The 17,329-nt window shown below is 47.8% G+C and overlaps 1 protein-coding gene and 1 non-coding gene across 2 annotated transcripts; both read left to right on the top strand.

Annotated features, from left to right (window-relative positions):
* Positions 1 to 1,293: 1,293 nt before the first annotated feature.
* LOC115416127 (small nucleolar RNA U13) lies at positions 1,294 to 1,393 on the top strand. The gene has a single exon (XR_003934923.1). It is a non-coding gene; the product is annotated as a small nucleolar RNA U13 (small nucleolar RNA).
* Positions 1,394 to 3,692: 2,299 nt separating this feature from the next.
* Positions 3,693 to 11,938, top strand: mak16 (MAK16 homolog (S. cerevisiae)). The gene is made up of 10 exons (XM_030129825.1): positions 3,693 to 3,872; positions 4,349 to 4,398; positions 4,600 to 4,709; positions 8,272 to 8,336; positions 8,433 to 8,584; positions 10,606 to 10,660; positions 10,734 to 10,808; positions 10,922 to 11,023; positions 11,118 to 11,180; positions 11,564 to 11,938. The coding sequence occupies exons 1-10, from the start codon at positions 3,858 to 3,860 to the stop codon at positions 11,795 to 11,797; spliced, it is 921 nt and encodes a 306-aa protein (XP_029985685.1). The 5' UTR covers positions 3,693 to 3,857; the 3' UTR covers positions 11,798 to 11,938.
* The last annotated feature ends 5,391 nt before the right edge of the window (positions 11,939 to 17,329 follow it).

Raw genomic sequence — 17,329 nt, 5'->3', positions numbered from 1 at the left:
ATGAACATCCAGGACACTGAACCCACCAGTACTCAGCTTGTTTATCACCACACTTTTTCCAATGAGATGAGATTTTTTTTTTCCAGATAAAGTCAATAAGGTTTTGTCAGTTTTGGTACAAATATCCTCTGAGAGCTCCAGTGCAGAGCGAGCATGTACAAGCTTGGATGAGCCTTCAGCTGTGGAGAGCAGGACTGGACCTGTTACTGTTCCATCTGGGACTCCATTAATTCAGTTTCTGCTGAATGAAGGAAATGAATGGAACTAAGTCTCATTTCTACAGCTGCAAGTTAAAGGACACAGACAGGGCGGAAATGACGCACAAATAAAAAAGTAAACAATAGAATAAATAAATAACCACAAAAAACAAAACCACAAAACGCAGGGGAAATTACGATAAATAAATAAACAGAATCAGTTATATTGAATAAGTGTTAAGATTCATTTACGATTATTGACCTTTAACTTCAGTCAATGAATAGAGAAAGATAAAAAAAAAAAAGACTTTGAACTGGAACAAACAAACAAACGATGACAGAGGTTCCGTCTGTTATTAAAATGTTTTTAAAATATAATATTAACTGAAGTCATCATGAGACAGAAATCTAGATTCTGTTAAATTTTATAGTTTATAATTGAAATTAAAAATAAAAACACTGACATTCAAATCATCAGGTTCATTTTATTTATTTTTTTATTTTTTTATTTATTTTATTTTTTATTTATACTTTTTATATTTTTTTATTTATTTTATTATTTTTTTTTTTACTTTTATTTTGTTTTATTTTTAAGAAAGAAAGAAAAAAGAAAAAAATTCAATAGGTTCAAATATACATATTTTTGCATTTCATTGACTTCAAATCAAATATTATGACACAAATAATTCAATTCTGCCTTCATTCCAAAGTTCAACTAGAACCAGAGCTGATTCACACCCGTTGGTTTCCGTCAGGTCCTTTTTTTAAAATTATTATTTTTTATCATTTATTTATTTATTTGGGGGGGGGGGGTCCTTGTTGTTGTCCTTCCTCAGTCTGGCCACCAGAGGTCAGTGTCTGAACAGGGCGGGAACACCACGGCTCCCACAATGCATTGCTGTGAGCCCGTCCTCCTGTTTTTACAGATTCAAGTGTTTAAACCGGGTTAGACCCGTTCTGTTTTCATGTCCTGTGTCTGTTTTATGTCATTATTTTCACATGAACTAGAACCCGGATCATCCCGGATCATCCCCGACACCGTCAGTGAAGACCCGGTTTGGCGGGAACAGTTCCGCCCTCCGCCATGTTGAATCTGATCCTTTCGGTTCAATCACATGATGAATGGTGTGTTCACGGACTGTCCGTGAAAGGTGCTTCCTTTCCTTGTTACGCAAAGCGCCTCAGCCCTTCTGAACCCCGGAACCGGAACTGGATCAAGAATGCGGAAATGAACAAAAGGAAGAAGTAAAGACTGGAACCACCACCAGCATTATTATTATTATTATTATATTTAAATGTTGTGTTTGTAGAGTGGAAGTTCTAACAGAACTCAGAACAGAAGTGATGAAACTGAACAAAGGAACAAAGGACTAAAGGGACTAGGACAGTTAAAAGACTAAAGGGACTAGGACAGTTAAAGGACTAAAAGGACTAAAGGGACTAGGACAGTTAAAGGACTAATGGGACTAGGACAGTTAAAGGACTAAAGGGACTAGGACAGTTAAAGGACTAAAGGGACTAGGACAGTTAAAGGACTAAAGGGACTAAAGGGACTAGGACAGTTAAAGGACTAAAGGGACTAAAGGGACTAGGACAGTTAAAGGACTAAAGGGACTAAAGGGACTAGACAGTTAAAGGACTAAGGGACTAGGACAGTAAGGACTAAGGGACTAGGACCAGTAGGACCTAAAGGGACTAGGACAGTTAAAGGACTAAAGGGACTAGGACAGTTAAAGCTATACCTACAGATGTGGCATGTCTCACAGCACTTAGTAAAAGTTTGAACATGAACAACCCACCTCCCTCCAAAGCCCCGCCCCCTTCCCTCTGCCTGAGCTCTGAGGCTCCTCCTACTCTCATCTGATGCGCGATGGAAACGGAGGAGGAAGCAGAGGTGGAGGTCCGGTCCGTTTTGGCGTGTCCGCGGACCCCTCCCTCAGTAATCAGATGCATCATCCACCTGCCGCGGGCCCGCGGCTCCTGTTCCATCAGTAGACCTGTTCCATCAGTAGACCTGGTCTGTGCAGTACTGGGTCAGGGTCTTCACTGCAGTGCCCAGGGGATGGGCGCGCGCACTGTGAACATGCGGCATCCGCGAATTTTCCATGGACATTAGAGGTTTCATAGTCCATACAATTCTCATCCTACATCATCTTACATGTGTGACACCAGGTACATGTACCTGTATGAGTCCCACCGTCAGAAAAGCTGAGCTTTATGCAGACCTGTTCAGTCCAGTACAGCTGACTTCTGGACTTTTATCTCCATCCTTCATTCATCAGACTCCTGTTTGTTCCCCTCAGTTGTTGTTTCTGTTCATAAATCAGTTTTTCCCTTCCACATGTGCATGTCAGTTCTATCCAAACACATCCTAGACAGTAGACTGTGGTCAGTGGTCAGTAGACTGTGGTCAGTAGACTGTGGTCAGTGGTCAGTAGACTGTGGTCAGTGACAGTAGACTGTGGTCAGTGGTCAGTAGACTGTGGTCAGTAGACTGTGGTCAGTGGTCAGTAGACTGTGGTCAGTGACAGTAGACTGTGGTCAGTGGTCAGTAGACTGTGGTCAGTGACAGGAGAAGCAGCGCCAGTGAAGCGTCAGATTCAGAGGGACACATATCGGATGTGAGACAGCGATAATGGATCAGATGCTGGACGGCCGTAATGGATGATTGACAGGAGGCTCAGTCAGGTTCGACCAATTACTTCAGTCGGACCGACTAAAATGATTGGTCAGACTTTTATTGGAAATATATGAGAATTAAACATTTTTGAGTTTCAATACCTGGTGGATTTCTTTTACATTTTAGTTTGACACACACTTATTAGGAGCATTTGAAGATGGCAAAAGAAAAGTGTAAAAATGTCCCATCATACGGTAGAGCTTTAAAGGACTAATGGGACTAGGACAGTTAAAGGACTAATGGGACTAGGACAGAGGACTAAAGGGACTAGGACAGAGGACATTTTATTCAGAAACAACAGTTTTTGATTTGAAGTGGTTCCTTTTTTGGACACAGCGTTTGAAAACCCCACTTTTGGACTGTCCCTGTCCTCCACAGGGTTGGACAGCTGATTACATACATATTACAAATTACAAATGCATTACATATTATATACATGTTACATTTATATTACATATTACGTTTATATTACACATATTACATATTAAATATTACATACTAACCTTAACGTCAGTGTTGAATTTCCGGTGGTTTTACTCTTTAATTTTTTTTATAATGTCGTAGTTTTTCATTTCTTGATATAAATGTAGATTTATTTTCTCGTAGCAGTTGTTAAAACATCATTTCTAATCGTACGTTTTTGTTTTTGTTTTTTTGTTTTTTATAAATAAAAGATGTAATAATCCTATTATCATAAAATAAAGACATAAACACTGTTGGTGAAATCCTACCGTTGGTTTAATCACATGTTCAATACAGAAAAGGTTTGAAAGCAGCTTGTGTTTTTCACAAGTATCGCGATACTTCCTCCTCTTCCGCCCGAGATCTCGTCATGCAAACAAAGATGGCGGCCCCTTGACGGTCCATGTGGCGTCACACTCACGGAAAACTCAACATTTTCAGCTAAACTTCTGCGTTTTCACCGGAAAAAACAACACCGGACAGACTGAAGATTTGATCGAACATCCAGACAAAACAAAATGCAACACGACGACGTAAGTTTAAAGCGTTAAAGACCGTAAATGTGCTAATGCTACATGCTAACGGGTTTAAAGCGGTGATGGATCCTGGATCAGGTTTAGTTCTGGGTCTGGGACAGGGTCTTGGACAAGGTCTAGGACAGGGTCTGAGTCCGGAACAGGGTCTGGGACAGGTTCTGGGTCCTGGTCTGGGTCCTGGGACAGGGTTCAGGTCTGGATCTGGGTCCTGGGACAGGGTTCAGGTCTGGATCTGGGTCCTGGTCTTACAGTCTGATAGTGTTTTCTTTTAGACGAACACGTTCTGTTTGTTTTGGTGAATCTGATCCAAACCACAGATTTAATATTTGAAATTCAATTGTTGAATTGTTTCATGTTGAATTGTCCTTTTCTCAGTTTGAATCCTGTTTGAATGTGTCTGTGGTTTGAAACAGATCAACACCATGTCAACAGTTTCTTGTGATTGAATGTGTTTTTCTCTGTGTTGCGTTCAGGTGATCTGGGACATAATCGGGAACACACAGTTCTGTTCCTTCAAAGTCAAGTGAGTATTTCATGGGTTTATGGTTTTAAAGTTGATCCAGTTGATGATGTTTCAGATTGAATGTCTTTATGATGAAACTGTTTAGGGTTAGGGTTAGGAACAGGGTTAGGAACAGGGTCAGTGTTAAGGCTAGTCCTGACCTCTGACCCTGCTGTGGACGGTTGAACTCAGTTCTTGTTTGTTGTTGTCGTTTCTTTTCAGAACTAAGAGTCAGAGTTTCTGTCGGAATGAGTTCAACGTCACTGGTCTGTGTAACCGCTCGTCCTGTCCACTGGCCAACAGCCAGTACGCCACCGTCCGAGAGGACAAAGGTACGTCCACCCCAAAACTGAGGGGACAAAGGTACGTCCACCCCTAAAACCTGAGGGGGGCCTGGGCTGGGGTGGTTGTTGGATGTCTGTCCTGTCCTCTGTCCTCATCTGTCTGTCCTCTCAAGATTCAAGATTCCCTTTGTCATTCAAACACAATACCACCACAGATACAGTGCAGAACAAAATTATGTTTCACCGGCGTTTGTGCATAAACACAAGAGTATGAAAACACCTTAGCAGCCTAACATATGTGGGAACTGCTAACAGAACAATCAATAAGTCAATAAAACGTAAAAGGGCAATAGATTAAAACCACAATATACATATAAACAAGTAATAAATACAGAAATGTTCAAATAATTGCACATAAAACCATAATTGCACCAAAAGATTAGTCCTGAGAGGAGGAACTGTGTGATCTTATTACAGTAATCTATTTAACAGTCTGATGGCAGTTGGACAGAAGCTCTGACAGAACCCCCAACCCTGACCCGAACCCAGTTCTGGACCTCCGGCTGCGGTACCTTTTACCTGAAGGCAGGAGGGAGAACCAGCTGTGGAAGAGATGACAGGAGTCCTTCATGATGTTTTTGGCTCTGGACAGACAGACAGCATAGTTTGTCCAGGTCCTCAGTAGGAGTTGGTGTGAGGCCTACAGTCCTCAGTAGGTGTCGGTGTTTGGCCTACAGTCCTCAGTAGGTGTCGGTGTTTGGCCTACAGTCCTCAGTAGGTGTCGGTGTGAGGCCTACAGTCCTCAGTAGGTGTCGGTGTGAGGCCTACAGTCCTCAGTAGGAGTCGGTGTGAGGCCTACAGTCCTCAGTAGGTGTCGGTGTGAGGCCTACAGTCCTCAGTAGGAGTCGGTGTGAGGCCTGCAGTCCTCAGTAGGTGTCGGTGTGAGGCCTACAGTCCTCAGTAGGAGTCGGTGTGAGGCCTGCAGTCCTCAGTAGGTGTCGGTGTGAGGCCTACAGTCCTCAGTAGGAGTCGGTGTGAGGCCTACAGTCCTCAGTAGGAGTCGGTGTGAGGCCTACAGTCCTCCGTAGGTGTCGGTGTTTGGCCTACAGTCCTCAGTAGGTGTCGGTGTTTGGCCTACAGTCCTCAGTAGGTGTCGATGTGAGGCCTACAGTCCTCAGTAGGTGTCGGTGTGAGGCCTACAGTCCTCAGTAGGTGTCGGTGTTTGGCCTACAGTCCTCAGTAGGTGTCGGTGTGAGGCCTACAGTCCTCAGTAGGTGTCGTGTGAGGCCTACAGTCCTCAGTAGGTCTCAGACCAGACAGAGGCTGTTGGTCACCACTCTCTGGACTGTGCTCCTGTAGAAGGTGTTGGTTCTGCTGGGTGGAGCTGGGCCCTTTTCAGCCTCCTCATAAAGTGCAGATGTTGGTGAGCCGTCTTCACCAGTGAGGAGCTGTGCAGTGACCAGGTCAGGTCATTCGTCACATGAACCCCAGGAAGTCCATGTGCTGTCCAGACTGCACCGCAGTGTTGTTGATGTAGACCGGGGTATGTGTGGGCCTCTTCTCCCTGAAGTCCAGAACCAATTCCTTGGTTTTTTCGACATTCAGGAGCAAGTGGTTGTTACTGCCCCAGTCTGTGAAGAGTTTCACCTCCTCCCTGTAATTCTTCTCATCATTGTCCTGGATGAGGTCCACCACTAGGGATGGGAGTAGATAAGAATTTAACGATTCTGATTCCATTATCGATTTTGCTTATTGATCCGATTCCTTAGCGATTCTCTTAGCGATTCTCATTGGGTGAGGGAATAAAAGAGTACAAACAGGTGTGTTTGCATTAACTGTCTGTTATATTTCCATCTGCACAAAAAATAGAACATATACAATATGTACAAATAATAAGAACAGATGATGCCGGGCCAGGTTCGGGGGGGGGGGGGGGGGGGGGTGGGGGGGGGGGGGGGGGGGGGGGGGGGGGGGGCCAGTGAAAGTGAAACTACAGACACTTTACTAATTCCTCTATTGCTCCATTTGGAACTGGTTCGACTCGGCTCCCGTTGTTGTGCACCTCATTTCCTTTCCCCTTCCTTCAGAAACTTGTATTTAGGTACGTTTGTTTCCCACACCGGAACATTCACAAGCGCCGCCAAGTAGGGAATCAAATATGTGACATTCCTGTAAATGAATCACATGTGGACAAATGATTGAACAGACTGGAGGGATTCCACCTTTAGAAGAAATGGAAGCTTTGACAGAGTTCAGCTGGACCTGCTGTGGTCTGTTTAGACCTGGTGTGATCTGTTTGGACCTGGTGTGGTCTGTTTAGACCTGGTGTGATCTGTTTAGACCTGGTGTGATCTGTTTAGACCTGGTGTGGTCTGTTTAGACCTGGTGTGATCTGTTTGGACCTGGTGTGGTCTGTTTGGACCTGCTGTGGTCTGTGTAGACCTGCTGTGGTCTGTTTGGACCTGCTGTGGTCTGTTTGGACCTGCTGTGGTCTGTGTAGACCTGCTGTGGTCTGTTTGGACCATTTTTGCCTCAACTCCATGTTGTCTTCGTTGTGACTAAAATAATGCAGCGTATATGTGACATCATCCCGCATGCACAAACAAAGGCAGAATCGATAAGCAGAATCGTTAAGCAGGCAGGCAAACGATTCCAAGGAATCGAGCTAGGGGGATCCAGTTTTCAAAAAAGAACCGGTTCTAGATTCCCATCCCCACCCACCACTGTGGTGTGGTCTGCATACTTCATAATGTGATTGGTGCCAAACTTTGCCCAGGAGTCCTGTGTGGTTCAGGTGTATAGTCGGGGGCTCAGGACACGCCCCTGGGGAGAACCAGTGCTGAGTAGTGTGGTGGGTGATGTGTTGTCCCCCACCCACTCATACTGAGGCCTGTCTGTCAGAAAGTCCAGAATCCAGTTTGAAGGGGTGTGTTCAAACCCAGTGGGCCCAGTAGATTTACCAGAGGCGGAGCTGAAGTGGACGGACAGCATGCGGACCCATGCGTTCTTTTTCTCCAGATGTTCCAGGCTCAGATGCAGCGCAGCACCAACGCCTTCCTCAGCGGAGCGGTTCAAGTGAAGGGGGCGTGATAGCAGCGATGTGATCCTGGACCAGGCTCTGAAAGCACTGGATTAGTTCAGATGTTGGAGCTGCTGGGCGGTGGTCATTTAAGCAGGTGACTGAAGATGTTTTAGCACCAGGATGATGGCTGAGGTTTTAGAACAGGACGGCACCGCAGCGTGACACGGGGAGGTATTAAATATGACGACATGTAAGTTGTTCTGCACACCCTTTAAACACACGGCCCCGTACATTATCCGGTCCCAGCCTTCTGAGTATGAATCCTCCTCGGAGTCTTAAAGACGTCTGCCGCCTCAAAACGCAGCACTTGCTCATTGTGGTGAGGGGTGGCCGTCACTGGCCCTGTGCTGTTCAGCGTCCAGAGCGCTGATGGAGGTCATTCACAAATACATGACTGTCACCACGGGGGGGTGGGGGTGGGGGGTGGTCTGTAGTCTGGGACAGACTGGACTCCTGCCGCAGACTCCTGGTGATCATCACAGGGATCTTGGATTTTCTGACCATGGGCTTCTGTCGCTCTGTCCTCAGGTCAGTGTTTCCTCTACATGAAGGTCATCGAACGAGCGGCGTTTCCCGCCAAGACGTGGGAGAAGGTGAGCCCCCCCCCCCCCCCCCCCAGTCACATGATCTCAGTTATCTGCATGTCATTGGTTGTGGTATTCAGAACCGTGTGTGTGTGTTGTGTTCAGGTCAAACTCAGTAAAAACTATGAACAGGCTCTGGAACAGATCGATCAGAACCTGCTGTACTGGCCCCGCTTCATCCGACACAAATGCAAACAGAGGTTCACCAAGATCACACAGTACCTGATCCGCATGCGCAAACTGGTACTGAAGCGCAGGTGAGGACCGCCCACAGACACGCCCACAGACACACCCACAGCACCGCCCGCAGACACACCCACAGCACCGCCCACAGACACACCCACAGACATGCCCACAGCACCACCAGGCCTTTAGATTACACCTTGGCTGGGCCGACTAACGGTGTGCCCAAATTAAATGTCCCCAAATTAGTGTCCCCAAATTAAAAATAAAAAAAGGCCAGAGCAGAGTGTAAACGAAAGTATTGACTCACTCGCCCCTGCTTTTTTCCTCCCGTAAAACACATCGGTTATAATATACAAGGCTTGTTCATAACGACAGAGAAAACATTGACAACAACAACACATATGTACCGAACAGGAAAGCACAAGTATTCATGCTTCCCGCAGAAGTCATATTTTGTGATAACGTTAGCACAAACACAGAATCCAAATACAGAACTCCGACAACAAAAGTTAGTTCCAAAAGGTTTATTGTTCACACACAGGTGAAAAAATATAATGAGTGACAGAATCTTGAGGATAATGGTTGGGGATTTTCTCCTCAGATTCGTCCTCCGGATCGAGGGCAGCAGCCCGTCTCCCCGAGCGGTGTTAGGAGTCTTTTCCCCGACTGGGGAAAAGCAAAGGGAGGTCAGGGACGGAAACAGGTCATACACAGGCAGGCTAACAATCGAGCAACAGGACATAAGGACTAGGCAAACTCACGTACCGGTAGTCAGGGCGAGAAGGTCAAAACCAGATCAGATGAGGCAGACAAAAACCGACAGGGAACAGGCAGAAGACGAAAAACCGAGGAATCCAAAACAGGTCAAAAAACAGGCAAGCAAACGAACAAACGAGGTCAAGTACGCTGGTCTGAACTACTGGAGTTACAAACTGGCGACTGACAAGGGGAAAAGACAGGGTTTAAATACACAAAAGGGAGGGAAGACAACTAGACACAGGTGAAGCAAATTAGGGCGGAGACAGGTAATCAGGACAGAGGTCAGGGAGAACGGGGAAAAGGAAGTAAAGACGACAGACAAGACACATGAGGGAAAACTTAACAAAATAAAACAGGAAGTGACACACAAAACATAAAAGACAGACAAGACCAGACTATTGTCTGGCAGCAGGTATGACATATTTGCGCCGTTTGATTGGTCTAAATCACCCGTTTCGGCCAATGAGAGGTGATGAGAGCTTGGAGATTGACTCGTACGTTGTACGCCAAAGGTTTTCTCTCAACAACCATGCCTCGTGGGCGACCTATAAGTTCAGGCCGCTCACATAACAAACGCAGTGAAACATATGACATATGAATTATCTGCCTGCATGCAGTCCTGTGATTTTGGAATTAAAATCAGCTGGCCATATGCTGATCAATACTTCTGGAAATTAGACTTGTGGAATCCATGCCTTCATACTCTTGAATATATCTGAAATAGTCTGAGAAAACAGGAATTACTGTTGAAAAATCTAATCCCGCACCCACCCCCTCCGCCGATTCCAGCATCTGATGTGCCCAAATTAAGGTAATCTAAAGCCCTGACCACCCACAGACACACCCACAGCACCGCCCGCAGACACACCCACAGCACCACCCACAGACACACCCACAGCACTGCCCACAGACACACCCACAGCACCGCCCACAGACACACCCACAGCACCGCCCACAGACACACCCACAGCACCACCCACAGCACCGCCCGCAGACACACCCACAGCACCGCCCACAGACACACCTACAGCACCGCCCACAGCACTGCCCACAGACAGACCTACAGCACCGCCGGCAGACACACGCACAGCCCACAGACACACCCACAGCACCGCCCGCAGACACACCCACAGCACCGCCCGCAGACACACCCACAGCACCGCCCACAGACACACCTACAGCACCGACCACAGCACCACCCGCAGACACACCCACAGCACCGACCACAAAAAGGGAGTGAATACCACCGCCGTCAAAAGTGGCAGGTGCCAGTCCCACGGCGCTACCACAGGTACTGGTACCAGTCTGACTGGTAGATGTGCTCTGGTTTCAGGAGGAAGTTGGTCCCACTCAGCAGGAAGGTGGAGAGACGAGAGAAGAGGAAGGAGGTGAGTGTGAACAGACTGGAACCGGTTCAGAAGTGTAGCTGAATGGACTCTGACCCGGTTCTGTTGTTTGTAGGAGAAGGCTCTGATTGCTGCTCAGCTGGACAACGCCATCGAGAAGGAGCTGCTGGAGAGACTGAAGCAGGGCACGGTAGGACCACCACAGACCACCTCACACCAGGTTCTGCTGGTCTTGGTCTCATGTGTCAGACCTCAGACCTGGTTCTGCTGGTCCTGGTCTCAGTGGTGTGTTTGTCTTTTCAGTACGGGGACATTTACAACTTCCCGGTTCACGCCTTCGACAGAGCGCTGGAACAGCAGGAGGATGAAGAAGAGGAGGAGGAGGAGGAGGAGGAGGAGGAGGAGGTGAAGGACACGTCTGCAGACGGACACAGGTGGATTCAGGACCAAACACCTGTCTAACCAACCTGTCTGTGTGTGTGTGTGTGTCCTTCTACAGGACGTTGGTCAGAGGGAGTACGTAGAAGAGGAACTGGATGAGAGCGACCTGAGTGACTTTGAGGTAAAGACTGAACACCAGCTGGTTCTAGTTCTGGGTCTGGGTCTGGGTCTGGTTCTAGTTCTGGTCCTGGGTCTGGTTCTAGTTCTGGTCCTGGGTCTGGTTCTAGTTCTGGTCCTGGGTCTGGTTCTAATTCTGGTTCTGGGTCTGGGTCTGGTTCTAGTTCTGGTCCTGGGTCTGGTTCTGGTCCTGGGTCTGGTTCTAGTTCTGGTCCTGGGTCTGGTTCTAGTTCTGGTCCTGGTTCTAGTTCTGGTCCTGGGTCTGGTTCTAGTTCTGGTCCTGGTTCTAGTTCTGGTCCTGGGTCTGGTTCTAGTTCTGGTCCTGGGTCTAGTTCTAGTTTTGGTTCTGGTCCCTTTCACAGGTTTTCTTTTACCTGTTTTTTTCAGGACATGAATAAACTGAGAACGAGCAGCGACGAAGAAGAAGAGGAGGAGGAGGAAGATGAGGAAGATGAGGAGGAGGAGATGGAGGCGGAGACAGAGGCGGAGTCAAAGGGGCGTGGTTCTAAAGGTAAATCTCCGGCCAACAGGTCGACGCCCACCAGGAAGAAGAAACGCGCATTCGTGGAGATCGAATACGAACAGGAAACAGAGCCCGCCTCCAAGACCAGGACCACATAGACAGGACTCCGCCTCAGCCAATCAGACGCTGAGCTCACAGTTCCATGTACTGTGATTGGACCGTTGGTGTCTGAGGACTCTTAAGCCACACCCCCTCTGTTTAATTATGTCTGTATTAATAAATGAACCTGTGTTTTCAAACGAACGCTCGGTTTTTATTTGTACGATCATTTAAAATCAAACAGTTTGAACCATTTACACAAACATTTATAAATGTCCATATTTGGACGATGAGGAGGACAGATGTGGACGAGGACAGATGCCCACATAGTAAACTTAGTCTGGTCCAGTTGTGGCCCACATACCGCTAAGAATGACGGCTCCCAACTGGTCCAGGTCTGGTGTACAGAGGTGGTCCACACATGGACCAGCTGCAGACACACCAGTGGTCCTGAACTAGTCCAGGTCTGGTTTGAACTGGCTCAGAACAGTTGTGGTTCTGGTACCAGATGTTGTATTCAGCTCATGCATTCAAAAACATCAACAATGACGTGATTCAACAGATCCATTTATTTTGAATTAAAAATCATTTTAAATAACATATGCTGCACAAAAATAATTCCTATTTTTGAAAACTATCAGAAAAGTCAAAGTGTAAAGTCACATATTTCAGTTTCTTCCGTCAAACTACTACAATACAATTTATAATCAATAAAACCCATTTGATGGAAGATACCCTAACAGTGCATTTAAATAGTACACAGACAGTGTAACTGTGTTCAACAGCAGTAGGAACATCATGAGTCCTTTATGGTCATCTGTTCTCTTCATGTACTCACTCTGTCCTCCGTTCTGAAGGTTGTTCCTAGTTCTTCTGGCATTTCTGTTGGTCCGTTGTGCCAGAGGTCGGACGATTACGTTTGACAGATGCTTAAAAAACAAAAAAGACAGACAGATTGTAAACTGATATCAGACGTGTCGTGTGAATTCAACTATAAAAAGACAAAGTGAGTGTGAGGGAGTCCGTTCAGTCTGAAGATAAACGGAGCTGTTGGACCTTCTGTGAACCAGTCTTCCTGTTTAGGCCTGGCACATCCACGGTGTGTGTGAATGTTTACCCATAATCCTCTGCACACACTCCTTTAAACGCCACAGTGTCTCTGTAGATGATATTCTGTGTTCGTCGGTCAGCGGTGCCTCATGTCCTAACCCTTCCAAACATGTCTGAACATGTCAGCAGAACGTTACAGCCGCTCTGATCATCTGACCTGTGCCATCAACGCACAACAGGAAGATTCTGGAAAGTTCAATAAAAGGGTCTGAGGTATTGTTCCCATGATAACCAAGACTTTCATAACAGGTATGTGTGGGATCAAACCTGCTGTTGGAGAACCTGTGGAATTATCACTTTTCCTTCCTGTCCTCTGTCCAGAACACACCTGTTTCTTTTCTGTCCTTTTCTTCCTCTTTATTTTTTTCTCCTGCTTTTGCCTCCTCTGGGTCTCGTCTGTTTTTGTCTGTGGATCTCCTGCTTGCTGTTCTCCTGAACATCTAAATTATGGAACTGATCAACTGGACATTCAGTGCAACTGACCAGATATTTTCACCCAGGAACAGGGGCCTGGAGGAGCCCACCTGCCCTGAGCCAACGTCTGCAGTCTGGGATGGAACAGGTGGAGGTAGTATGTGTTCAGATACATTCCCCTTTTTTCCTATTTCTACACATCAGTAATCACCTTTGACCTGCTGCAATGATTACATACCGACCGCATTCAGTTACACTAGATCCAGAATAAATGTCAATACCACATTCATTTCATGGGAAGAGATGAAAACCTTTTATTCCAACTTGATCGACTACAGTGCGTATAGAAATGTCATGGCACATACGTGATGCCTTGGTTCTAATATGTCAGGAAGACAACAGTGGACGCTGTAGTCCCGTAAAGTTAATACGGAAACGCTTTTATTTTGAAATTCTAGTTCGCTGGTCTCGCGCGGCTCCTTGGCCCTTCACTTCCTGCTGAGGCCAGGGCTCCGCCCACAGCTAACTTCAGGGCTAAATGCTCTTCCGTCCATATTCTGTTCACTAGATTTACTAGAGGCCAGCCAGTAGACCCACACGTGGTTTTCCGTTATTCGAAGTCATCTGTCATTCCATGTAAACTATTCCGAATGACAGAGGAGCAGGTTTTAGGCCAAACCTTCTGGGGTCATCGGTTATTCATGTCATTCGTCATTTAGATTCGGAAGGCCCTGGTCTTCGCTCAGAAACTCCTGCTTTCATGACAAAATGACAAACAGCTTAAACTACCGACTCATACATTTATCAAAATGTAGAATAAAATAAATCAAACTATAAACTCACCTCCGTTCTTCCGCAGCAGCTTTGCTTTTCTTCTTTGTTCTTTTGCCGCTTCCCGCTCTTGACAACAGGAAGTGGCTACAGCCAATCAGAGCGTAGGAAACGGGTCACGTTTTGAACGGCCAATGAGGATTGGTTGGTTGTCTGGCGAATCATATGTGGTGGATAAACATTCTGTAGTTTCATTGGGCTGGCCAGGGGTGACGTAGTTATGACGTAGGACCTGGTGCATTGTGGGGTTTGAAAGCCTTAGAAGCAGTGTTTACGGGGGGAGGGGGCACTGGTAGGCATAAAAAACAAAGTAATAATTGTAATAATAGTAATAATAATTCTAGTCAATCAAGTGTTGGAGCATGTGATGTGGATAGTTTGTATGGAGTCTGAAGGCACTGAGCAGGTTTAGCTCACATGGTCCACATGAAACCCCAGTGAAAGAAGAAGAACACTTGAAATAAGATGGAATCATCTGAGCTTCACCATCCATGTCTGTTCAAATATGGACAACAGCATTTCAACAGTCAGTGGCCCAGACATATGTGACCCACACACACCAAACCAGAACCAGCCCACATGGGACACTCCATCATACAAACGGTGCCAGAAGAACCAGAGCTGGACCGGCTCTGGTTCACAGACCAGAGGTCCGCCAGACCCGGACCGGCTTAAACCCAGATCTGGCCCACACCTGTCTGCTATGTGGGCAGTGGGCGGATCCTGTAGGTGGTGCTGTGGGTTCATCTGTCACCGAGTCCGTTTCCATGGCTACGAAAACCCCATTACTGTTAGTGATTAGATGTGATGCGTTTAAATGCAGCTCAGAAATCTGAAACTCCATCAAAGCGCTGACGCCTTCATGTGTTCATGGTCTGTTTACACATGAAATGGAGACAGACGGAAGACCAGGACACTAGAGACCCTAAGAGTGTCTTTAACCAGTCCACCCGGGTCCAGGTTTCAGGGCTCAGTTTGCGCAGGTCTGAGGCTGTGGCCGTACCTGTGTGGCCGTACCTGTGTGGACGTCCACACCTGTGTGCTGGTGGTACCACAGACAGACAGAGGACACAGAGGACAGAGTGTGTGTCCTTTATTTACAGTGGGAGCAGCAGAAAAACACAGGAATAGAAAGAAAAGCAGAACACTGGTCACATGTCCAGTCGGCTGGTCACATGTCCAGTCAGCTGGTCCACTTTATTCAGACACTGGGATTGGACGTTTGGAAGGACTGAAGAAGGCGATTGGATGGAGGCTCCGCCCCCTACGGGCGCCGACACCTCCTTTACATGTGATTCAACCAATAGAGTTTAAGGCGACGTCACAACTGAAGCAGAGTTAGTGTTGGTGACGTTTGGTCCCTGGAGACACAAAGACTAAGACGAGGACAGGAGAGGACAGATGAGGACAGGAGAGGACAGATGAGGACAGGAGGGGACAGATGAGGACAGGAGGGGATAAATGAGGACAGGAGGGGACAGGAGAGGACAGATGAGGACAGATGAGGACAGGAGAGGACAGGAGGGGACAGGAGAGGACAGATGAGGACAGATGAGGACAGGAGAGGACAGGAGGGGACAGGAGAGGACAGATGAGGACAGGAGGGGATAAATGAGGACAGGAGGGGACAGGAGAGGACAGATGAGGACAGGAGGGGACAGGAGAGGACAGATGAGGACAGGAGGGGACAGGAGAGGACAGATGAGGACAGGAGGGGACAGATGAGGACAGGAGGGGACAGGAGAGGACAGGAGGGGACAGGAGAGGACAGATGAGGACAGGAGAGGACAGGAGGGGACAGGAGAGGACAGATGAGGACAGGAGAGGACAGGAGGGGACAGGAGAGGACAGATGAGGACAGGAGGGGACAGATGAGGACAGGAGAGGACAGATGAGGACAGGAGGGGACAGATGAGGACAGATGAGGACAGGAGGGGACAGGAGAGGACAGATGAGGACAGGAGGGGACAGGAGAGGACAGATGAAGACAAGAGGGGACAGATGAGGACAGGAGAGGACAGATGAGGACAGGAGGGGACAGGAGAGGACAGATGAGGACAGGAGGGGACAGGAGAGGACAGATGAGGACAGGAGAGGACAGATGGGGACAGATGAGGACAGGAGGGGACAGGAGAGGACAGATGAGGACAGGAGGAGACAGGAGAGGACAGATGAGGACAGGAGGGGACAGGAGAGGACAGATGAGGACAGGAGAGGACAGATGAGGACAGGAGGGGACAAATGAGGACAGGAGGGGACAGATGAGGACAGGAGGGGACAGATGAGGACAGGAGAGGACAAATGAGGACAGGAGAGGACAGATGAGGACAGGAGAGGACAGATGAGGACAGGAGGGGACAGATGAGGACAGGAGGGGACAGATGAGGACAGATGAGGACAGGAGGGGACAGATGAGGACAGGAGAGGACAGATGAGGACAGGAGGGGACAGATGAGGACAGATGAGGACAGGAGGGGACAGATGAGGACAGGAGAGGACAGATGAGGACAGGAGGGGACAGATGAGGACAGGAGAGGACAAATGAGGACAGGAGAGGACAGATGAGGACAGGAGGGGACAGATGAGGACAGGAGAGGACAGATGAGGACAGGAGGGGACAGATGAGGACAGGAGAGGACAGATGAGGACAGGAGGGGACAGGAGAGGACAGATGAGGACAGGAGAGGACAGAAGAGGACAGCTAGGGTTGGACTTTGAAAAGATCGACGTGCAGGCTAATAAGCATCGAGGTCTGGCCCCGCCCACAGCTCAGGTTTCAATGGAGAAGGAGGGGCTTCATTCAGCAGAACAAGGCATGTGTCCACCAATCAGAGGACAGAGAATCAGAGGACACCCAGATGAGACGGACCCAGATCTGAGACAACCCGCATCAAGACAGAACCAGAACCATCCGCCGGGTCATGGGCTGTTGTCCCGCCCTCCAGTGGTCATGTGACGCAGACACAGTCGACAGGATGAAACGTGTGTCGGATTCAAAGGGTTCAAACATTCAGCTTCAGGGGTTGAAACATTAAAGGGTTCAAACATTCAGCTTCAGGGGCTGAAACATGAAAACTGTTTGTAACTGACTGACGACAATGAGCAGGTGAAACTGAACAGATTCAGACGAGTAGGGTTAGGGGGTTAGGGGGTTAGGGTCGGGTCAGCACAAGTGGACACTGGGGGGCGCTGTGGCACGCAAGGGCCAGGTGGACCAGTCAGGACCGGACTGGACC

Source organism: Sphaeramia orbicularis, unplaced genomic scaffold (assembly GCF_902148855.1).
Source record: "Sphaeramia orbicularis unplaced genomic scaffold, fSphaOr1.1, whole genome shotgun sequence".
Classification (NCBI taxonomy): domain Eukaryota; kingdom Metazoa; phylum Chordata; class Actinopteri; order Kurtiformes; family Apogonidae; genus Sphaeramia; species Sphaeramia orbicularis.
This window is presented reverse-complemented; position numbering and strand designations above follow the sequence as displayed.